Source organism: Carassius gibelio, chromosome A6 (genome assembly GCF_023724105.1).
Source record: "Carassius gibelio isolate Cgi1373 ecotype wild population from Czech Republic chromosome A6, carGib1.2-hapl.c, whole genome shotgun sequence".
NCBI classification, from domain to species: Eukaryota; Metazoa; Chordata; class Actinopteri; order Cypriniformes; family Cyprinidae; genus Carassius; species Carassius gibelio.
In genome coordinates this window covers 16,662,469-16,687,503 of record NC_068376.1, presented here as the reverse complement: position 1 = coordinate 16,687,503, position 25,035 = coordinate 16,662,469, and the positions used below count along the sequence as shown (strand labels likewise).

At 35.9% G+C, this 25,035-nt stretch overlaps 1 protein-coding gene across 1 annotated transcript in view; it reads left to right on the top strand.

Annotated features, from left to right (window-relative positions):
• The first annotated feature begins 7,555 nt into the window (after nucleotides 1-7,555).
• The window catches only part of LOC128015541 (heparan sulfate 2-O-sulfotransferase 1), a 72,530-nt gene continuing 55,050 nt past the window's right edge, over nucleotides 7,556-25,035 (top strand). Inside the window, exon 1 of the mRNA XM_052599428.1 lies at nucleotides 7,556-7,981. Within this exon, the coding sequence (XP_052455388.1) occupies nucleotides 7,858-7,981 (124 nt within the window). The 5' untranslated portion in view covers nucleotides 7,556-7,857. The remainder of the gene's footprint in view (nucleotides 7,982-25,035) is intronic.

Genomic DNA, 25,035 nt, shown 5'->3' with positions numbered 1-25,035 from the left:
ATCCAAAGTAAACAAACTAATAAACAAAGGAGGGAACAGGAAAGGGAACTCGGAAGACGAGAGGTTAGGGTGAATCTCGGAAGACGAGAAGACGAAGGAGAATTTCGAATGACGAGAAGACTGATAACACGAAGGGTAAGGACTCCATACAAACAACACGGAAAGACTGGTATTTATAGGGAGGCTAATGACAATAATGTTACTACACCTGGTGCAATTAACAGGAGTGCAATTACTGTGAAGACAGTACCAGACTAGAGGAATTCTAGTGCCTACGGTGAAGTGCCTAAGGGGAAGTGAGCCCACTAGTGGACACCCAGGGAAACAGAGACTAGACAGTGTGACAGCATCATCCCAGGTGTATGTGACTTTCCTCTTTCTGAATAATCCAAATGAAGTTATATAAAAAATTGCATTTGCTCTTCCAAGCATTTCAATGGGGGAGTTTATTGACAACTGTTCAGGGGACGTGGAATAAAGTTCACAGATCTGTAATAAAACATCCCACACACAGCTCTGGGGGGTGAATAAAAGCCCCCTGTAGCAAATTCATGTGTTTTCGTTTTTGTTTTTGTCCCTTACATGGCCCTTCCCGAGCCATGTAAGGGACGTCTTCTTAACAGTTGACAAAACACCTACTTACCCCCACTGAAAGGCTTGGAAGAGCAAGGACCATTTTTAATATAACTTTGATTGGATTATTCTGAAAGTCACATACACCTAGGATGCTACGAGCAGGGCCGGCCCTGACCAATTTGCTGCCCTAGGCAAGATTTTACCTGGCACCCCATGCATCACAGCCCATTTCACCCTGTCATTGTGTTCATGATTTAGCATATATATATATATATATACACACACACACACACACACACACACATTACAGCAGAACTGTTTCCAACACTCATAATAAATCATCATATTAGAATGATTTCTAAAGGATCATGTGATAGACTGGATGTCACATGTGACACTGAAGAATGGTGTAATGATGCTGAAAATTCACCTTTGCATCACGGAAATAAATGATAATTTAAAGTATAATAAATTGAAAACAAATTATTTTAAATTGTAATAATATATCACGATATTAATTTTTTTCTGTATTTTTGATCAAATAAATGCAGGCTTGATGAGCAGAAGAAACTTCTTTCAAAAACATTAAAAATAGTCATGTTTCCAAACTTTTGGCCTGTACTGTATCCCCCCAAAACTGCACAACTGTAGAGAAAAACATTAATAAAAAAGTGATAATAAAAAATGTGTCTTAAAACTGACATGATTGTACAAAATCACAGTCTGGGTACTCAGAACTCAGAACAACTGCTAACATTAAGTTTAAGGTAAAAATAACTGCCATGAAATTATAGTATCTTACTCCTATGCAATAAATTGTTCTTTCACTACATCTCTTTACCTCTGTCTTTATCCTCTTCTCTTCTTTTTGGCACTGTATCTATCGCAGACTATGCTCATTCATAATGTGTCATGTAAATTCGGCCTTCCGTCACAATCTGGAATCTTTCACCGTGTCTAGAACTGGTGCGAGCTGCCAGGCCCGTTTCTACGAGCTGTGTGTTAACAAAAGCAGTGCTGTCTACATTGGATGCAGCATCGGGCACGCTACACAACAAATTACAACTGATCGTGCGCGCGCTCTGTTTCTGACGCACTTCAAGCACTCGATGGGCGGGGGAAGATTGAAGAGCCGGACTTTTTTTTTTTTTTTTTTTGCTTTATTTGGTAGTATTTCGAATTAATGTTTTTTAAATAGTAGCCTATTATAAAAAAGAATATGTAAAAAAAAAAAAAAAAAAAAAAAAAAAAAAAATTAACTCGTTCACTCATTCTGACGCCCCTATGGATGAGTGGCGCCCTTAGCATTTGCCTATACGGCGGGCCGGCCCTGGCTACGAGGGTGAGTAGAGATGGACAAATTTTAATTCTCAGGTGAACTAACACTTTAATTGTCTAATTGCATATAGTGGCCATGCTGAATTTCCAATCTAGCCAGTGTGTGACACTTCTGGTTATGGGAGTGGCTTCTGCTTGTTCTGAAAGGCTGAATAATTTCAAATGAACTCCACTATTTTGACAGGAAAATTAAGACTGTCCTGCTCTCTCTCTATGCATGTGTGCGAGAAACACTGAGGGCTCTCAGCTAAGCGATGGTGCCTTCAGACAAGAGTTAATAGTGTGTCAAATACGCTGCACATCCATTGCAATGCAATAAAACAGTGCACTTTCAAGACGGAGAATGAAACTCAAGCAAGCAGTTTTCAAAATTAATGAAGGCAAGTGAAATATCTGTTAGCCTCTTAAGTCAAACACACAGGCAAATGAAATCTGTTTTCTACATTATTTGGTCAAATACCATGGAATTTTGTCACACATGTGAGTGATTTACTTGCATTGTAGAGGGTTGTCTTAGCAAATAAAGTTGCTAAAAAATAAAACAAAAGTCTATAATGCATGTTGAATTCCCATTCGACAGTCGCAACAATTATGATCTTATAAATAGACCTGTTCCACGTGGAAAGGGAATGAACAACTCAAGTCCCCCAGCAGTCAGAACAAAAACAAATCTCTAAAAATGTATATTGCACACTTATTTGTTTTGTGTTTGAATGAAGAGATCCCTTTAGACACTCAACAGAAGGAAGGATGAAGCAATCTCTGAGCTGTTGAATTACCACACAGAGGTATGCAATAATGTAACAAGGATGTTTTCTCTTGTCTTTGATATACCACTACCCCTATTTAATTTGAAAAATATTTATTATGTCTAGCCAAGTTTCTCATGAAAGTTTCTCCATACAGTAAATGTGACATTGCAAAGACCCTAAGCAAGCATGCCCACACTCGCGTCACTGAAGCTCACAGACAACATCTTGTGCACCTAGCCAATTAGAGCATGATAGCAGATTTTTAATTACATTTGAGAGTAATAAAATATAATTTAATCACATTTCAGTCACAAAATATAATTGATAATTGACACTCAGAGACTTGACAGTTGTTAGAAATTTATTTTGACTCAAATTAAGTCTTTAGGTCTGCATGAAAAAATAAAGTGGGCATAGATAGAAAAAAAACGTGAGTTGTTCAGTGTTTGTTGATGGATAAACCTTTTTTATTTTGCTAAAACTTCATTTTAAAAGAGCACTGTATTAGTGACCCGTGCATAACTAAGAAACAAAGAACTCTCACCTTCCTGGCTGTTTTTTCTCAGTTCTTTCTCAGAATCACTCTCTTCTTGTTAACATTATTAACTACATCTTTGTTTTGAAACACTAGCAGTTTCCATAGATGGAACAATGACATATAACATAGAATGTTAATACAATAACATACGAAAAACATACCCCCAGTAGCTCATCTATTGGCTGCCTGGCAGGAATACATACCAGAGGATCTGTCTCCATCTACTGGTGACAGTTTAAAGTATTCATTTTAAACCAATGTACACTCACAGTCTATAAGAATGAACGCTTGCTTGCCATGTCTTTAGACCCTTGGAGAAACTTTTGTCTAAGCTCTCCAATTGAGATTTTCATCTCTCCTCCTCTTTCTATCTCTCCAGTGCTTCTTTCTCTGACTGCTCTCTTCTTCTCTGCTCCTCTTGTTCCTGGAACACATTAGCATTAATTTATATATTTTCTTAAATATTATACTTAAATATAAATATATTATACTTAAACTGGTATTCAGAGCCTAAGACAGGGGTGTCAAACTCAATTCCTGGAGGGCCGGCACCCGGTTCCAACCCTCCTCCACATATAACATGTAGTTTTCAAATAAGCAAGAAAGAAGGAAGTATGGCAAATTGTCATATGGCAATTTTCATTTTAGGTTGAACTATCCCTTTAAGAGGTTCAGAGTATGATGTTGAATATTGATTTAAACACAAACTCATGACCTCATGTGACACAACTAAAGATTAAAAGAGAAGAGTCAGTTTTCAGAAAAATTGTGGATTATTTGTGTATGTTCATCGTTTATGAATCGTGTATGTTCATGTAACTGAACCACTGATCTACGTATAATAGATCAGTGAACTGAACACATGATGGCGCCACACGTCTGGGGCGGTTGCAAGTTTTCCTGATAATTGGGAGTTGAAATAACACTTGGACACAAATTTGGTTTCAACATGTATTTTAAACCTAAATTTCAAAAAAAAAAAAAAAAAAAAAAAATTATGAATTGAATATGAATTGAAGTAGTATAACATATTAATGTTTTGAAAATTATATGATGAAGGGGAAAGCAGTGTTTTCCCCCTCATCATCCAAACATACAAACAACTAAGTAAATATATATATATAGAATAAAACTATTTTTTTTGTTTCATAAAGTTGAGTCTTTCCCAAAATATGGATTCTTCTGGTATTTGAAATGTACTGTACAGTCAGTTTAATGGTTTTAAAACAATAGGCTAGCAATGAAATAGTTACAAGATGCAAAACAATTAATTAATGTGCAAGAATGGACAAAGGAAAACATTTCTCAATATGTACGTCTTCTAAATCTACTTAGCTTAACAGTCATCTGTACATTTTACAATCAGTACATTTGAAAGATTCTCTTTATGGGATGTTTAAATATCATTCATGCTCCTCGCCTGACTGCTTCGAAGAGTTCTGTTTTCTGTGACCACAGAGTCAGAGATACTGTGGAAGTCAAGGGGCTTTATACCAGTTATAACTAGCTTTTAAGTCCAAAATATGAATTTGATTGACTGTCATATTTATGAACGACGATTTAATGCTGTCCCCAAAACAAAGATTCAGATGTTTATGTAATAACAGTTCGGTGAAAAATGTTAATAAAATCATGCATCCTGCTTACATTAGTAATGTATTAAGTCGAGGTCATTGTCATACCATCACTTATGGAATGAATACAATAAGCTCCATATTTTCCAAATGCTTTCTCTTAGTTATGTAAAACAGTTTTAATAGAAAAAGCCAAACTGAAATTCAGATCCTCTCTCTCTCTCTCTCTCTCTCTCTCTCTCTCTCTCTCTCTCTCTCTCTCTCTCTCTCTCTCACACACACACACACACACACACACACACACACACACACACACACAACACTGATATTAATAAATCAGGATTTAGACCAAAGCATGTATTATTAATGACTGGTTTTGAGTAATAATACAAGAGGTTAATAATGGATGTCTGGGCATGATTAATGCATTGTTAATTAGCTGCTAACACAAGTATTTTCACTGCCTTAGCAGATGCCTTACTTCTGATTAGTGTTGTAATCCTTTTAAGGGTACTTTATGCCTTATAGTTTTACTCCTTCTCTATGAGTAATGCCTTTTAACTGCTAATTTTACTGCAGACATGTGATTTGCCACTATTTTGCCATATTCACTATTATGTTTAAGTGAATGAGGGACAATATAAGTGAACTCACATGAGAAGAAAATATAAATATAAGCCGTGAATCACAGATAATCTCCTGAAAATGTATTGACTTTGTATTGTAATGGCTGATACATTCACTGTAAGATTTAAGAAGGCAACTTACCTAAAAGTGTCCCAGCAGTGAACATGTGCAATTTCCTATATACCAGCCTGAAATGTCTGCATAACAAACAGTTTATATTAGTTTATATAATGAGTTTATATTATTCTTATAAAAATAAAAATATATATTGAACTAAGATAACACTAAGATGCACAAAACTTTACATTTTTGACATTAACACACACACACACACACACACACACATATACAAGCTTTTTATAAGAATACATCAAACTTTCAAAGACATTAATTAGATATAAAGATATTCAAATAAATCACTTACTTTTTTTCAGTTAAACTGTAAGCAGGAAAAAAGAAATGTTATTTAAAAGATTGAAAAAGCTAAACCACTAATCATATTTTAATTAAAAATAAAAATGTAATACAAGCCAGAAATAGCTCAAATTAAGCCATGCTATCAAACTTAGTGGGATGGAGTTTTTATTATTATTACTATTATTGACAATACATTTTATTTTTGTCTTCTGTCGTGTCAAAATGAAAATAAATATAAAATGGCAAAATGTATTTAGATTTATTTTAAGTAATTCAGAAGCTGTTCCTATCAGCTCTGAGCACTAAGGAAAGCGGTATTGATTTTTTTGGAAACAGTGATGTGTGGTGGATTAAAAAGAGGTTCAAAGAGCTGCATGCTTTTCATAGTTTCACACAGTAAATGAGTAATGCTCAAAAATGTGCTTCTTTCAACAGAGAATGATCATTTACCCCTAAAAAAATAAAATAAAATAAAAATATTTTAATCTGTTTGCATCATTGGAAAGTCTGGCAATAGAGAAGCTGTAACAAACATCTTCTTTGTGTCTGGTCAGTCTGTCTGAGACATTGATCTAAGACACAAAGGATGCCAAGCACTTGAAAGATGCACTGAATGTGCCTTCAGATTATAAAAGGATGGTCCAGTACACTTGATAGATTCACTGAACTCTGTTTAACTCTAAGTTACTTTTAATAATAATAGCTTTTAGAAACATTTGGCTCTGCATGAGAATCATACAGATGATGATATGCTGTGTGACAGATGGTAAGAGAAGTTATTTTAAGCCAAATCCAGATGATTTGATCTGTGGCAATTTCATGCACAGTTGGATTCACCCCTGCCTCTATGTGCTATGTGCTGGCAACACTTTTCACAGCAGAAACAAAATACATGTATATGCTCTCACTTTGATTTTCAGTCCGAATTTAACTGCAGAAAGTAATCAGACAGACCTATTTTTGTTTCAGATGTTCTATAGGATGCTTACAGGGCATGCAATTTGAGCGTGTCTTTATAAAATTTGTACGCATTAACAAGCAATATTTGAATAAACTACAAAATGTTAATCTATATTTACTTGTGCTGCTTTTGTAAGTGTGCATGCATACTTTGCATGGTTTGGACTGATTGACTGATTTATTAAACCATTTTGATAACACTTTAGTATGGGACCAATTCTCAATGTTAACTAGTTGATTATTAGCATGCCGATTATTTACATTTTGGCTGGTTATTTGTGAGAATATTTGCACATATTCTACATCCCTAATCCTATCCAGATACCTAAACTTAATATACATTACTAACTATTAAAAAGAAGCAAATGAGGCGTTTATTGAGGCAAAAGTTGTAGTTAAAGGTTTGTTAATATCAAGAATTGGATCTTAAAATAAACTGTGACCTTGATTTTTTTATTTTATTGAACTGACCAATAGGTTCAAGACAGCACCACCAAATAACATTTATTGTAAATAAATTTTTTACCTGTCCAGAACAAGCCATGCAATTTAAGACGTCAAGCATAAACCCCTTAGTAAGAACAACTAACCTAGTGGTTTTTTGGATTTTTTACTGCAAATATCTTACAAATTGTACGTTTAATATTCCCCAGCCAATCTTTCACTGAGCCAAGCAGTATGTCAATCTCCAACCCAACAGATGGCGCTTTAGGCACCGTCCTGTTCCCCTCGCCTCATTTCAGTCCGCGGAGGAATACTATCGCTGACTGTGATGATGAGAGTAACGCAGACCAGAGCGTGGACGATCAGAGGAGCTGATGTGCAGCAACTAAGACCAAGAGTCAAGCATCTCGAGTTTTAACAGAATAGCACCATCTGCAAACAGATGAGCGTCTGAAATGCCCTTGCTCGCACTGATGTATTCGGTTACTACATCCTTAACTTTACTGTTTTCTGTGCGAGTAATCGAGATCATCTGTCCGGAGTCGACATTTACTGCCCCGGTAACGGATTGATCAACATTTCTCATTCCTATTTTACGGCATGACATGTAGATAATCATCCGATACTTTTGATGGGGCTCCTGAGGATCATGATGCCACCCAAGTTCCAGCTGCTCGCCGTTATGGCGTTTGGAGTGGCGATGCTGTTTATTGAGAACCAGATTCAGAAGCTGGAAGAGTCTCGGGCAAAGCTGGGTAAGACTGCGGTTGTGTCTCGAACATCGGAGAGCTGCCTGTCTGCTCTAGAAAACCTTTTTGGACATCATGCTCGTTCGATACTTAATATAATCGATTGGAGCGCGCCTAGGTGCATATACAGAAATGCTGTTGAGATGGGCAGCTCATTAGGCTTTGAGACAGTCTTCTGCTGTTGTCTTCACAATACAAGACATTAGGAATGAGAGTGCTATAAGACGACCGAATTTGCATTGCAGGATCAACTTATTTGGAGTAATAGTTAACCCACTCATGATTATTTCATTCTGTTGTCCCCCTCGTCTCATCCCAGACTTGTTTGACTCATATAATTCTTCAGCGAAACACAACAAAGGAGAGATTTTGAAGAATGCTGTTGCTGTGCAATGACAATGAATAGTAAGAGAAGATGTCAAACCTCAGGTGGATGCAGAATGACTAATTAAGTATAATTTAAGTAGTCCAGACTGGTCATGTGATATTTTTCATGTCTTCTGAAGTTATTTGATAAGTTTGTGTGGTATTGACTTTTTTTTTTCTTGTAGGGGTGCTTAACAGCTGATTAGAAAACCGGCTTTACTGACGAGATGCGCATAACAATCGGCCGATCGTGATTGGAGCACCCCTACTTTCTTGTATTCACGTCCATTATACCATAATAGAGTGCAAGAGTGCACACTATCTGTCCTTGGTTTTGAAAGTATTTTTCTCATTCTTTTTTTCGTTTTTTGTTTTTGTTAAAGAGTTATATACCTTCAACTAAACCGAGTAGCTACATGGTAAATCACAATATTAAAAAACATCATTTTGAAGCAAAAACATGTTTGAAAATTAGACAAAAGTACAAGACTTTACCGAACGTCTTTAATGAGGGAAGAACTACACTCCCATGAAGCATTGAATGACGATCAAAACAATGGGTTTGGTTTGCAACAATGCATTTTATGTTTTTCAAGGTATTCTCAGTCTCAGTTTGCTCACGAACTGCACATCACTAATTCTCTTGAATGCTTCATATTTTCAGTGAATCATGATTTTGTTTGTTATCATATGATTGTAAAATAAGAGGAATAGCCCACAGCGCATGAGTTTTGAGGGCACCTTTTATACATATTAATGCATTCTTGCTGAGGCTTGACATCTTTATGCAAAATTCATTGTCATTGCTCTGAAAAGATATTCTTCCAAACAACATGAGGGCGAGTAAACTAGTTTTATTTTTGGGTGAATCGTCCCTTTATATACAGTATAGCAAAAAAAAAAAAAAAAAAAAAACTATAGAAATCTAACTGTACCAATATTCTTTTATTGACACAGATTATTGAATAAAGTGATGCAGTAACCCAGCACTAAGAATGGTATTTAGTACATTTGATCAAACTCTTACACTGATCCGATTTTGCTCAACAATCTGCTTTTGTTTGTAATCAGCTTACACATGTATACTCATTAGAGTGCTCGGTGTGTAAAACAGGTAAGAGATTATTAGACAAATAATAGACTTCAACTAAAGTGAAATCTACTGAATGCTGAATTCCTAAGGATTGCTTCTAGTTGATCCGTATTACAGAGTTTTTGACAGCTCAATATGGAGCCTACATGTTTTGCATCATGACCATGCAATCAAAGTTCACAAAATGCATTAACTTTGTGAAGCAAATGTGTGTTTGGTTGGCACCTGAGATGACCCACATTTGCCATTCTTTTGGTGTGATGGTTGGCTATTTGAAAACACAGCGAAAGGCAAGTGAAAGCATGCATTGTAGCTTAAAATATATTGTAGGGTATAATGTGTGGATCATACCACTATTTCTTGCATACATTGTCTTTGTCTTAACATTTTAATATTAAAAACTTTCAGTTTGTGTCCTCAATTTAGCAAAAAAAAAATTCATTTGTAAGCCACTACCTGCTGATGTTCCTAGTGCTTTTACACATCCTCTGTGACCCATAACAATTGTCTACAGCCTAGGTGTAGCCAAGTTTTCATGAAGCAGAACAGCTGAAATGAGTCCATTTAATTAGTCTGACACTGAAAATATGGGTAGAAGTCGAATTACAGCTCTGTGGAAATTATTGACCATTTAGAGCGGGAAGCTTAATTTGGACTTTTCTTTAAGTAGGAAAAAATGCAACTGCTGGAACCTACAAATGTGTGCAGTTCCTAAGCCCGATTGGCTTCTGCATTTAATGTTATTGTTCATGACAGGTACTGTGCATATTTTAATAAATTATTATTATGTTTATGTGCTTCTGGTTTAGGCTGTATGTTTTTCCACAAATATATAAAAAGGAACATCTGCATGTTTGCTTTCATAATGGAAATACTGGAAATAAATAATACATATGTAAAGGCCTAATGGAATCCCATCAAAGCAAATAGCATGACAGTCAGCGTTTTCATATAGTGGCACCTTTAAAATAAATGAATAAACATTGCACTCTCTGTTACCAGTGCAAACAGTGCTGTCATATTTAGCATTGAGCCCAGTTTTTGCATTATGGATGAGGATATATTGATCATAATTCCATGAAGTGGAGAGTTAATTAAATTGAAAGCATTGCTGCCGTTCGCCTGTGATAGACGTTTGTTGAGGCTTAGGATGCCAGGGCTCACAGAGGAGTGCAATCTGATTTGCCCTGTGCAGGCTTTGAATTTATAGACTCTGCACTATGCTTATTAGGTTGTCTCACGTGACATGGTTCATTAGAAGATGGAAAACCATTAGCTTTGCCTTCCACTCCACTAAGTTACAAGCATCACTGTCAAGCTATAAATGTGGTGTTCAGCCACTGCCAACAAGTCTCTTATTGCTTTTTTTTATGCCATAGATTATACAACATCAGTTTATTCTCATTCCACTACCAGCTTTGCAGCTCACAAAGAGAAAGAAGCAGAAGCCTGCATGCAGTGTGACCAGAATAGCTCCGCTTTAAAAAACCCAAGTTGCATGTCGTAAAATTCTCCTAATGTTGTGCTCTTGGCAAATAGATGAAAGAGCTGAAAGACTGACTATCTGAAATCAATTTGATGCCAATGATATGGAGCATAATTCCTTGGACATGCTGTGCAAATAGTTCACCAGATTGTTAGAAATGCATTTGGAGTCGTGACATATCAGGCATGTTTTATAATATAGATAATATTGAAATAAATGAATAATTTTGATGATGTTGAATAATGATGATAGTACAGACATTTGTAATGTTGGAAAAGATAAGTATAAAATAAAATCTGTTGTTTTCAGCTTTTTATAAAATGTGCATGTTTTGACAAAATAATATGCAGCACAAACATTTTCAGCATTCATAATAGTAAGAAATGCTTCTTGAGCACCAAATCAGCACATAAAAAATTATCATTTGACACTGAAGACTTTGTGGTTACATGAAGAAATTACATTTGAAAATGTTAAAATAGAAAAGTTCAAGTGTAATTTGAAATATTTTAGCATATTCCAATATTGTTCAATTGACAGTGCAAAATAATGTATTGTCTTTACTGGTTGCATTCAAAAACAAAACATCTTACCAGACAGTGTGACCATATATATGATTCTTATGAGCTGGTTTGCATTAATAAATGCACAGTTATGAAGCGTGTAATTTCAGAATGCCAACGCTACGGCCAATTCATACATATTTTACCAGGTGGCTAATTCGTACGACCTCACTCGTATAATTTTTCTTCGATTTCTGTGACGGTTAAGTTTATCAGTGGGGCTAGGTGTGGTGCTTCGTACGAATGCCTACGAATTTGCCACCTCGTAAAATACATATGATTTTTCATATGAGTGAGGTCATACAAAATCGTACGAATTAGCCACCTTGTCAAATATGTACGAATTGCAGTGAGATCTGGTTAATGATGCTGGTAGTGCAAAATATGCTTGCTTGACCTTCTAAGAATAAATTATTTTGTTATTTTTTAGCAAGCCACTTTAATTACACAGTGCTGTATTGCTGATAGAAAAGCATTTTATTAAAAGGTTTCTTTCTACAGTGATGGTATTTAACTTTTAACAGACATAAAGATTGTTAGCAGATGATTCATTTCCATTTCAACCACTGGAATTTCTTTCAGGACTGAGGTGGACAAACTTGCTGTCTATGTGCCCAGGGTTGAGTGGCTGATAGCAGAGCTCTCTAAATTGGAAACCTTGTTCTGATGACTTAAATGGAGTGATTTATTCTGTGTGTCATCAGAACAGCACCTCTAAGCTGTTTTCCTAGTATTCATGTCCCTGTGTTGTCTGACTACATGCAGAACGATGTCAGTGGATTTCTGTTTGCAGTAGATTTCTTTATTATTATTATATTTGTTATTCATTTTATGTCAGAAGGTTTGAATTCTAATGTTTTAAGTTATTTTTGATAAGAATTATTTTTTCAGTTCTTAAGAAAAAAATAAATAAATACATTGTATGTATGTATGTATGTATGTATGTATGTATGTATATATATATATATATATATATATATATATATATATATATATATATATATATATATATATATATATATATATATACACTAGAGTTGGGGTACTCGAACTTGGACTCGGACTCGAGTCCAATTTTGAATGAACTCGGACTTGTCACGCACTCGGATGAATTTGTACTCGGACTGGACTTGAACATTTTGGACTCGGAAAATATTCAGAGTACAGTCGAGTCCGCGTCATGTGTAACAATAAAACCAGCATAAAATTGAAATGATAAATTAATGAATGTCTCCCCTTCTGTCATTTTACTGCACCACACCGGCAGGCAGAAGTCTCATGCTTGCAGACGAAACACACGCACCACTCACTGGATATCAATGTGGATTAGTGATGGGAAGTTCGATTCTTTTCCGCGAACCGGTTCTTTCGGATGGTTTGATTCAATAAACCGGTTGAAAAAAAAAAAAAAAAACAGTTCACCGGATACATAATCCATTGCGATGTATTTGTTATTAAATTAACTTACGTTTCGTCAGATTGCCCTTCATTCAAGCCCTCGGTTTACCCGCACTCAATACATTAGCACAAAATCCGTTCAGAATCAATCACCAAAAAAATCAGTTCGGTTCAGACGCGCTGTGAGTCATTCTTCATGCTGAATCACGAATGCGCAGTATCATCAGCTCCTCGGTTCTCGAATCGGACGCGTCCGAAAGAAACGGTTTTCGGTTCAGTTTACTGATGATCTGAAAACTGATACAACCGGTTCTTGACTCAAGAACGAGAATCGCTCAAAACCCGGGTAGGAAAATCTGAAAGGGTAGGATAAAATGTCAGGACACCGGCACGTGCTGCAGTTCAGTATCATCAGCTGCTCTACTCGTGTTCATGTTCTGTTTACTACAAACTCAGTTTGTGAATCTGTCATCATTAACTATAAATACAGTACAGATATTTCATAAATCATCCCTTATTCATATTAAACATGGAGTCTTTAGAGTCTTAATTATTGTCCAACTTCCCTGAAAACCCCTTTGGCCCATACATAATCTACAATATACAGATTAGAAACATGTAGCCCCTATCTTAACAAAAAAAACGTATATATATATATATATATATATATATATATATATATATATATATATATATATACACACATATACATATTATAGTTTTATCACACTTTCCGATGTTTAACAAAATACTTGAAAAATTACACGCATGCGCAGTATCATCAGTTCATCGGTTCTCAAATCGGACGCCTCCGAAAGAAACGGTTTTCGGTTCAGTTTGAATGCAACCGACTACCAGAGACAGCAGCAGCAACCAACAGATGCTGCACAGCTCAGCATTGCAGGATTTGCAAGACCAGAACTGACCAAACAAGCAATGCAACTTTATGATGCAAGTTCTCCCAAGACAACAGGAAATTCATAATGTCATCATTAAGGATCTCCTCATTGGCTGCACTTTACCTCTGTCAAATGTGGGGGAGAGGCATTAAATAACTGAAATGTCATCTTTAACTGGAGGACAATATAGTGTGATACAATAATAAAATAGGTTCATTTGTATTTCCATGCACTTGTAATACAACAAAACCTTTGAAACCTTTTTTGATAGGAAACTAGTTCTGTTGACATAAAATAAAAATGTTCAATGGCAATGACTAGATGTAACAGTGGTATTTTTTTTATTACATTTTTATATACGTCATACATACAGACTTAAATATGGGAAGTAAAAAAGTATACAAAACAATTTTACACTATACACAGCATGAGGACTTTTCACAGTATTATTCCCACTCCTTGATAAGGAGGTGGAACTCTCTTTCCTCTCTACCCAATCTCAGGATTGGATTGACCTAATATTTCCTGAATGAAAACTACATCTCAGGACTAAATTGAGGCTTAAGTTGAACCTACCAGGAGGCAGGTTTAAATTCAGATTAACGTTGTATTGGGGAAAGTTTTAAGAGTAATGCATTACAATATTAAGTTACTCCCTAAAAAGTAACTAATTACATTACTTAGTTACTCTTTATGGAAAGTAATGCATTACGTTACTTTTGCTTTACTTTTTAAATATGAGCAGGGTTTGATTGTTTTTAATATAAATTCTATTTATAGCAAATGTTAAAAGTCCTTTCACACCGAAAAGTGTAATGAATAAACCTCAGGCTGAAGGAAAAGTAAATTCACGTCTGTAGAACACAGGAGAAGAAGGTTCAACACTCTTCAGCCATAAAAAAAAAAAAAAAAATCTAAGACGCACAATTGTTAGTTTATCTAAAGTCATTTGTGCTTATTGGTATGGTTGAACTGGATCAACAAAGGTCAGCAGCAAAAACTTTAGTTAATAAAATGGGATAAGATATACAGTATTTGTGCTAACATATTTAATTATTGTGAGTTTGCATCATGTTCTGAGTTTGCCTTTCTCTTTTTTAATTTATTTTGATGAATAGTAAATCATTTATTTATTTATGGCGAGTGGGATTAATTAATGCACATTCACATTTGTTCTAAAACCACATCATGTCCACACAGTGCACACAATGCTTCTGTACTTCTGATTTCTCCCAATGTGTGGACAGGGGACGTGTCAGTCAGTAAAGCACTTTTTTGAAAAAGTAACTCAGATATTTTATTGTAAATTAAAAAGTAATGGGTTACTTAGTTATTATAAAAAAGTAATCTTATTACGTAACTAATTTTACTTGTAATGCACAAGCCCCCCACTACCCCCATCACAAAAATATTGGCCCCCTTGGTAGATATGCTCAAAGAAGCCTGTGGAAATATGTTTTTTTTTTTTCTTTTTTTAAACGCACACACACACAAAACCAAAAACATGAATTTTGATTGAAGTAAAATGGTAGGGAAGGGAAATCTCATTAGGAAAGAAATGTTTTTATCTAATACACACTGGCTACAAATAAAGGCATCCTTTTATTTAATACTTTTTGTGTTTGGAGAACAGCTGACATCAGAGATCATTTTTCTGTACAGAATCTCCAGATCCTTCCCAGGACCATGTTTATTCCTCATCTTCAGTTTTCTATAGGGTTCAGATCAGAGGACTGGGATAATCATGGCAGAAGCTTCATTCTGTGCTCAGTGACACATTTTTGTATTGATTTTGATGGTCTTTTTAGATGGAAGATCCCAACAAGGCCCATTATAAGATTTCTAGTCAAGGCAGTAAGTTTAGATTTTTAATCTGTTGGTATTTGCTAGAATCCATAATTCCATCTGTCTGATGTCCCAGACCTCCAGCAGAAAAGTAGGTCAACCACATTAAAGATACAGCAGTATAGTTCATTTGACATGTTTCCTGCAAAAATAGCTCATTAGGTAGGTTCATTTGACCATAGAACCCAGTACAGTTTGAAGTTCCTAGTTGTGTGTGGCATCTGAATATGCTGGAATTTGTTTTTGAATGAAAGCTGAGGAATTGTTTTCTTCCAAAACCCTCCCAAACAACTTTTAGTTATGTTTGTGGTATTCTTTCTTTCTTTCTAGGCTTTTTGACCACAAGATTCCTTTACAGAGTTTTTGGCCACTCAAACTATCCTCTTCATGTTGCATTAAGATAATATATTGTAGGTAGATTTGTAACATTTCCTGTTGATTGGAACTCCTTAAAGGCACTTTAAAACCACTTGAACTGTGTTCTATATGTTGGTGACTTGTGTACTTAACACTATCCCAAATGTTTTGAAGAATATTTAAATCCAGAGAAATAAGCACTTTCAAATGTATTTTACGCTTTTTTCCCAGATAGTCACAACCGGAAGAAGCGGAAGCAGTCGACTGGCATAATAAAAGCTTTGCTGCTTTCATGCCGTGTGTTCAGCAGCCTCGTTGTGCTTTGACTGCTTTCAGCCTCACCCTGCTTCATTCTACTACAATGAATATCATTAGCTCATCCATGAACATGATTTCTGGCTGAGCAGGAAGCCAGTTTTAAAGCCATGATTTACTATTCTAGATTAAGCCTATACTCCAGACTTAATATAAACCCTGCCTGGGAAACCGGACCTTTCTATTTTATAGAGACGAACAGATTTGAGCTGGTTATTGATTCTGCCTTCTGTTCTGACCTACTTTCCATTGAAGTAAGTTTCCTCTGCACATTTCTCTCTTATACGAGTTTTGCTTCTTCTTTCTTTTCAGGCTTTAAGTTTTGGCCTGAAAAGTACAATTATTATTTTGATGTTATGACAAATATGATGGATAATATCTATCAGCCATGATGTAATATTTTCCACAGCATAGTGTGAAAACATGATGAGCTATCTTGGCAAGAATTGTTTTTTTTTTTTTTATTGTGATGCTAAAATGTAAATGTTTGAATACTTTGTGTTTTATTGAAAATTTATTTAGACTAGGGCTGGGCAAGTTAATGTGTTATTATCGCGTAAACGCATGAATCGATTAACACAGTTTTTTTTATTATTATTATGAAAGTCTGTTGCTCACTGGTTCTTAATATACATACAGACACGTCATTGGTCACAGGAGAGGATGCTCCTGATCAAATTTTTTAGGCTGAGCATCATCATTCACAAACCACTGTCCACTTATTTTTAACAGAAAAGAATGCAACAATCTCGTAATCACGATTTCGTAAATGGGAAATTGGAATTTTCAGATAGCACGTGAAGACCGCAGAGAATCGCTTGCTCAGCACAGTGGAGTGCATTTTAAGTGTATGTCGCAGACATACTTTTAAACATCTTCAGTCTCTTATGAGTCTTTTGAAGATTGCATCGATTGATAATTCAGTTTTGTATTTTTTGGCATGGATGGAATAAGTAGAATAAATGTTACTTTATAATTTTCGTGTTGTGCTGTCTCCCAAGATGCTGCCATAACTCAACCCCCCGGCCCACCCCCCAACACATAGAAATCCCTTATGAAAGAAATGGGTTGTAGCCACTCATAGACCAAATCTGCAAGCAGGAAACCCGTGTGGGAACAGCTGAATAGATTTTCCAACTCTTCCTTCTCTTCTCCTCCCTTTTATCTGAGGAGCAGAATGTCTCTTGTTCTATAGTAACTTCCTGGCTCAACCTGCGGGTCTCCTTGGCAAAGCTGTGTTTACTGAGGCCAGAGCGGGAAAAAAGGGAATGGATGATTGACAGCTGCTTCTCATTTTTCTGTCATCTCTAGTCTGTTGTTCCGCAGAGACTTCGCATCAGTCTTATCACAAAGACTGCAGCTCTGAGGAAAATCTTGTCTGGGCCACTGCAAGGGAACTAACTTTTTTTTATTTGAATGGGTATTATTCTCCATGTGTACATGATTTTTCAAATTTAAGCCCAACAGTGAGATTTTTTTTCTTTCTTTTTTTGGCATATGCAAAAACATATGGATACTTGGCTACTGTAAACAAACTATGGATGCAGAGTGTCTTCACTAGGCTCTTCAGAATCAATGGGTCTCATTATATTCAACTGTTCTATCCACACTGGAAGTAGTAGAGTGGATTGTGGAGTAGAGTATAGTTTTCTGCTTGCTGTCAATTTTTTTTTGTGGTATAAATTTCTACAGGTTGGCCCATGTCTACCAAAGTATTTACATGCTACTTTAAAGTGCTACTCCTATAGAACAAAATATTATTAGTGAAATAAATACATCCTTTTTTTTTTATATAGTAAGTCATGCTTAAGTTTCACAGTGTGGTTGTTAGGATGATATGAATCTCCAGTCCGTAAAGTAGCCATTGTGTAGTTAAATGGGATCCATATTGAAAAATGCCTCAAACAAACTCAAACAAATTGTGTATATAATACTGCATAAGAGACAATAAGCTGCTTTTATTCTGTTTTTTCTTTTATTCCTTTGTTCTGTTATTTATTTTACCAAGCTCCAACTGATTGCACTGATAGAAAAATGTAAATATGTAAATGTAAATACCTTAAATATGAATATGCCAATCTTTCAGGAATAGATATGTATCAAAATGTTATGGCACTGCCATATCAGAAGCATTAGAGTTATTTAAATAATACATGATTACAAATATGTGCTAAAATTCAAAAAGTTCTAAATTTATAGAAATATTTTTTTTCATGTCCTATTTTGCGTTTGTGTTCATGGTGTTATTCAATTATTTTTATATTCCTTTTCTGTTTGTGTATTTGCATGCTTGTGTGGATTTGTCCTTCCCTCTATGTTTTTCTATTATTCTTTCCCTTGAAGTCTTGCTTTTAGATTAATAAAGTGACAAATACACTGGCCTCAAAGAATGTAGAATCATAGCACACCAGACCACTGCTCCACAAAACCTGGGGTTTCACCTGCAACCTAAATATATATATATATATATATATATATATATATATATATATATATATATATATATATATATATATATATATATATATATATATATTTTCATTCTTGTACTGTGTATGTTTTCCTGCTGCACACAATTTCATTAATACAATCTTTAAAACCTTTTCACAGCTGCAGTCCACTTATCAGTGGCTCCCATAAATAATATCTGAGTCTCTTTCAGGGCTTAAATTAATTATCCTTAATGTCACTAAATGAGAATAGCTGTATATTAATAGCAGCAGCGCTGACCCCAGAATAGCACTCATCTGAGATCATTTTCCATTCTCATCTCACTTTGCCATCCTGATACCCCATTCCAGAGGCTTTTCTAACGTGTGAGTATGTTCTTGCAAACATCCACTTCCTCATCACTACCCACACATCACTCCAGCTGGCCTGTCACGTCTGTAGCCTCACACGGTCCAATGATCACACTTCTGTTGTCAGGGGAGAGCAAGTGGACCATACACACTGGTAGTAATGGTCAACTGTAAGTTTTTGGTAGGAACGCTGAACCTCTCATTTGGATTTGCTTCAGGGTGGTCTTTAGGCCCAACATTATGTAAAATTTGTAACATGACATGGGCTGAATAGGAAAATGTACAGTTTCTATTTTAAGTGTCTTAGATTTTGAGTAAATAAATAATTCACTCTGATTTGATCTGAGAAGACCTTGACCATCTTTGTTGAAGCTTGAAATATTTATTTAATCTTCCTTACTTCATTTTTAATTTTGGTGAAAGTTTTCTATAAATTGCATTCATGCTTAGTGGAAAAGTCAAGATGCAAATTTTTAAGTTAACAAGATATATGTATGTGTATATATCTTGGTCCTTCCACCAGCATTTATACAACAAATATAATATATATCTGCTTTTTTTTAAGTGCAAAAGATATGAAGCACATCAAATAATCATGTGACCTGAATAATTTGCTCAGATGTTTGATTATTACCTTCCAGAACTCTGACGCATTTGCTCCCAGACAGAAGGCATATGCTGCCATCGCTAGCAAAAATGAAGTTCATCGGAGCATTTTGTTTGCATGCTATAAACCACAAGTAATTTATTAAATTAATACAAGTTTTCCAGAAAGTCATGATTTTGTTTTTTTGAGAAAAAAGGGGTCTTTATTTGTAAATTGTTTTTGAGGCAGTCAGATTTTAGTGTAAATTTAACTTAAAGGTACAATTTGTAAGATATTTGCAGTAAAATATCCAAAAACCACTAGGCTAGTGTTATATATTTTGTCCAGCTGATTACTAACAATATCTCTAATGTTTCGCTTGTGTTTTACTCGATAGGTGAGTTGTTTTGATGCATGTATTTAAATACAATGTATGCTATTACTGTGCGTTCACACCGCTGGCATCGAGAGCGTCAAAAATCGATCTAGCTGCTCTGCTCACGACACTGCTGAAAGATTCGTGAGCGCTCAGATGCTCTGACGTAGACCGAATGCTTATTTAGTATTTAAAGTGGCCGCAAAGCAAACAAGCTTGTTGATCTTGTGCAGACTAACCACAAGGTGGGTAACGTTTTAAGTTAACCTCATTAAATATTGTTGTGGATGAAATATTAAGATCCTTTACTTAAAATGAACAATCTCAGACACCTTGGTCCACGTATCACTTTTAATTTATTTTTTATGTCCCTGTACGCAAACAGGGACACATCATAGATTATTGCAAACGCGAAACAGCAATAATCAACCTGTCCTCCATTGTGCTTGGGAACTAATGTGGTCCTCTCAAGAAGTGGATTCTACGCTTCGATTGGTTGCTGCCCAACCGCGTCATAGCTCATTACCATAAAGTTGCCTTGATTTCAACTCTCCTCGACGCTCTCAATGGCCAAGTCGCGCCGCACCGCTCCTCGCCGCTCCTCGACGCCGGCTTACATTGAAAATGAATGAATTCCGGCCACTTTGACACACTCGACGCCGGCGGTGTGAACGCACACTTATAATGATCGACAAGATTAGTATTATGGTGCATACACGGCAATCGCGGGGCATCGCATCTCTAGACCCGCACGAGGATGAGTCTGATCGCGTCTTTGCATTGACTTTGTATGTAATCTACTTGCGCAAATTGTTGAACTCGCATTTGCTATGTATGCCCAATTATTGTGTTAGAAGACAACAAATCCCATCATTCCACGCTCCTTCTTAGCATCATCAAACCACACGATTGTTATTGTTTTGGTAGTGCGCCCTCTAGTGGCAGGTCCTACAACCTGTAGCTTTAAAGGGATAGTTCACCATTAGTTGCTGGTCCCCGTTGACTTCCATAGAATGAAAAAAAAAATAAAGGTGAGGTGTGTTGTGATTGGCCGAATACCTCAAGCTTGTGACAGAAATATTATGTCCCTTACCATACTGTGATGCCATGTCCCGGAACAATGAGACAAAAACCAATAAAACCCATTATAAATGAGGCATTTGTTGCATCCAGCGGGGACATAATTATGGATTATAATGATGTTGCATCGCACCGCGTAAACATAAAACCATGTCTGCATTTTGATCTGAGAAATGACAAACAACAAGTGCTTACTCTACACTGCTCAAAACTTGCATTTGAATCATCAGTGGCAAATTCTTTAAAAATGAAAAAAAAAATACTTACAGACTGTGAGTCAGAACAGCTGGCATTGTAGTCTACTTTCCCAGGTTCAGGAAACAGTTCTCTGTAAAATGTGCTGCACACATCTGAAAATTTGGGTCAAACTTTTCTGGAACAATGTAAATACAACTTAACCTCAGATTTCTAGTCGTGTCCTCTTTCGGAAGGCCAAACTAAGTATATTCGCTTTCGCAACGAAACACACAGCATCATCAGAACATGGCGGTGGCGGCAGTAACAATACTACAGCGATAATCAAAATTAAATAATCTTTCTTTGCGTGAACATTTGGGGCGGTGTTATGCAAATCTTTCCAGATCGTTATGTAGACACGTGGGGGCATGTTTAAACAAGGCGTTTAGGAGGGCGTTGACCAGTCTTAACTTTTATAAAGAATATCTATTTGGGTTTAAGACTTTAATCTTTGCAACTTTAGGGGTCTTTAGGGACACTCCAAAGAGAAAGAAAAACTTGAAATTGCATCATATGACCCCTTTAAAAAATTATTAAAGGGGGGGTGAAATGCTATTTCATGCATACTGAGTTTTTTACACTGTTAAAGAGTTGGATTCCCATGCTAAACATGGACAAAGTTTCAAAAAAATAAGTTATACGTTTGAAGGAGTATTTTTGTTCCAAAAATACTCCTTCCGGTTTGTCACAAGTTTCGGAAAGTTTTTTTTCGAGTATGAGTCTGTGCGACGTTAAATGGAGCGGAATTTCCTTATATGGGTCCTAAGGGCACTTCTGCCGGAAGAGCGCGTGCTCCCGTATAGCAGAGCACATACATTCACTGATCAGAGCGAGAGTGTCGCGAAATGTCACAAAAGAAGTGTGTTTTTGGTTGCGAGGGCAAGACAACGCTGCACAGATTACCAAAAAAAAAACAGCATTAAGGGACCAGTGGATGGAGTTTATTTTTACAGAGCTTCAACGGAGTTGTGCAAGTGTTTTTGTTTGTTCCCTGCATTTCGAAGATGCTTGTTTTACAAACAAGGCCCAGTTTGACCCCGGATTTGCACATCGTTTATTTCTTAAGGATAATGCAGTCCCAACGAAAAAAGGGTCACGATCGTGTGTTGGAACCGCAGGCGGTGAGTAAAACTGCTTCAGATATCTCTGTGTTGTTAACTTAGCTATCGGCGCGTAAGCACATCAAGTAAACAACATGCGATGTTGGCATCAAACTGCACTTTCCACATGTACAGCTTAAAAAAAAAAAAAAAGAAAAAAAAAAGATGACATAAAGTGTAACTTAGTCATTTTCCAAAACCGCTAAGCAAATATATACAGTTTCAGTACATACCACATAGGGACGTCCTGCTGTAGTCATTGCTGATGCTGCTCTTGTTAAATTTCAGCCTCTGGATCTGATTCTGGATCATAAATATACGCTGAATCTGACTGTTAGCCATGGTTTGTTTTGGATGTTTTTTTCCTCACGGTAATGTCACAGCTTCCAAACACTCTCAACGCAAAAGCTTACTCACGCTCGTGATTCTTTAGCTCCGCCCACACGTCACGCCTCCAGCGGCTCGTGTTTTTCCAGGAAAAATCGGTACAGACTATCTTTCTCTTATGAATATAATAAAACTAAAGACTTTTTGGAGTTATGAATGATGCAGTACTACTCTATAGGTACTCAAGATTAACAGGATATTGAATGAAAACGAGCATTTCACCCCCCCCTTTAACAACCCTATTGCACAGAGTAAGTTTTTTGAAAAAATATCCATATAAAGTCATAATTTACAGACAAAGTGTTATGAAATTGGCTTTTGTTTAAATTGGTTTGTTTATTACTGCTGTCAGATCCAAATCCGTTGGCTGCTTTCAACTAAGTTTTCTTTGCAAACTCTCCATTACACTGTGCCTCTTTTATAAACTTCAGACAGATGCTCTGAACAAACATTTAATCCTTCGACCCGAGGCACTATTAAAAATAAACAATCCACTTGTTCCTGACACTGGGGTCCTTCTGAAGTCTGTACAGAGACAAAAAAATGAGCTGTTTAAACTGGATAGATCAAAGCAAATCTAATGGGTTTTAGGCTTGCTGCGATAGACTTTGTTTTCGGTTATACTGGTCTTGATGCTTAACACCGGTATAACCGAAAACACTGTTTATCACAGCAAGCCTAGAACCCATTATATTCATCATTATGTCATTTGCCTACTGCTGCAGCTCCCCCCACCGTCATTTTGATTATTTTATAGTAACTAAAATAATTTAACCTAGTTCAGTTAGAGGACAAACATTTTTTTAAACATTGTTTTCTTATTTATATGGTTCCACAGTTTTTGCTGATTACTTTATTTAAACTTTGTGTATTTTATTTATTTTATTTTACATAAATAGGCATATATATTGTATTTTTATTTGTTTAGTTAAAGTTCTATGAGTTTGACATTGTAGTTGCTTGAATTGAATCAATGGTGAATTGCCGCTAATTTGAAAGTGAAAGTAAAATGCGCACAGTGCTTTTCAAGCTTTTTAGAAGGTTAAGAAATCCGAGGAAAAGAGGGACAACTCAAACTAACAATTGCTTGATGCCGAATTGTGGCAGTTCAGTTGCTGCTCATTTGAACGTGAAAGTAAAATGTGCACAGCACTTTTACAAGCCATTTGAAAGCGAAGAAAAGGAAACTTAAACAAACTAACAACCCCACCCCAACCCAACAGTGATACTGGTAATTACCTGGGCAGGGCCTATGGTGCAATGACTTAAATTTTATTTGTCATGACATGACCCCTTTAATTTGAACAGCTGTTAATATCTGTTCAGACCAACACAAACATTTGCATGCTATCACTGCAACGGATATTCTGACCTCTTCTCCATTGCCCTGTGTAGAAAACTGACCAACTGATACGATTAGTTGTTTTGGTCACATAGCCAGAGCCGCTGCTATTCTATAAAACTGTTAATGGGTGACACTCACAATTTAAAGATTTGGATTCAAACAAAGGAAGAATCCAGAACAGGTTTTTTTTTGTCTATGTATTGTAGTATTTTGTGCTTTTATTGCTTATTAAACGTAATGCAAAAAAACCTGAATAGCTGTTTGAAACCCTACTTTTCGACTTTTAAATGACAAAAAGAGTTGTCAGAAACAAAAACTCTTTGTGTACCAGATAACTGAAGTATTTCTGCTTTTCTAAAAGTGACACCTACTTTTAGATATTTGTATTCAGTCTCTCTTCCATTTTTTTTTCAACATTTGTGTTGATACAAACATAGGTCTTTAATGATACCCAAGTATCTTCTCCCTTTTTAAAGTTGATAAGCTTGTTTATATTGCTTGCCAACAATGGTCAGTTATATGGTTGTTTGCATTGTATTGCATGTATCTCAACATGCATGATTGAGGTTTCTTCCAAATCCAAATTCTTCAAACCTCATTTAACCATCTTTCTCAGCAGTAAACAATAAGTAATTACAAAAATAAGCCACATTTGTGATGATAGTGGTGATCAATTCAGACTTTATAAACACTGACAGGATTATATATCTTACCATTTTAACAAACATATCATATTCGTAATCCCACAGAAAAGCCGATACAACATTGACTGTGTAACAGCTGTCTGTTGTGAGAGGCGGCATTGCAAGCTGTGAAAGTATTGATC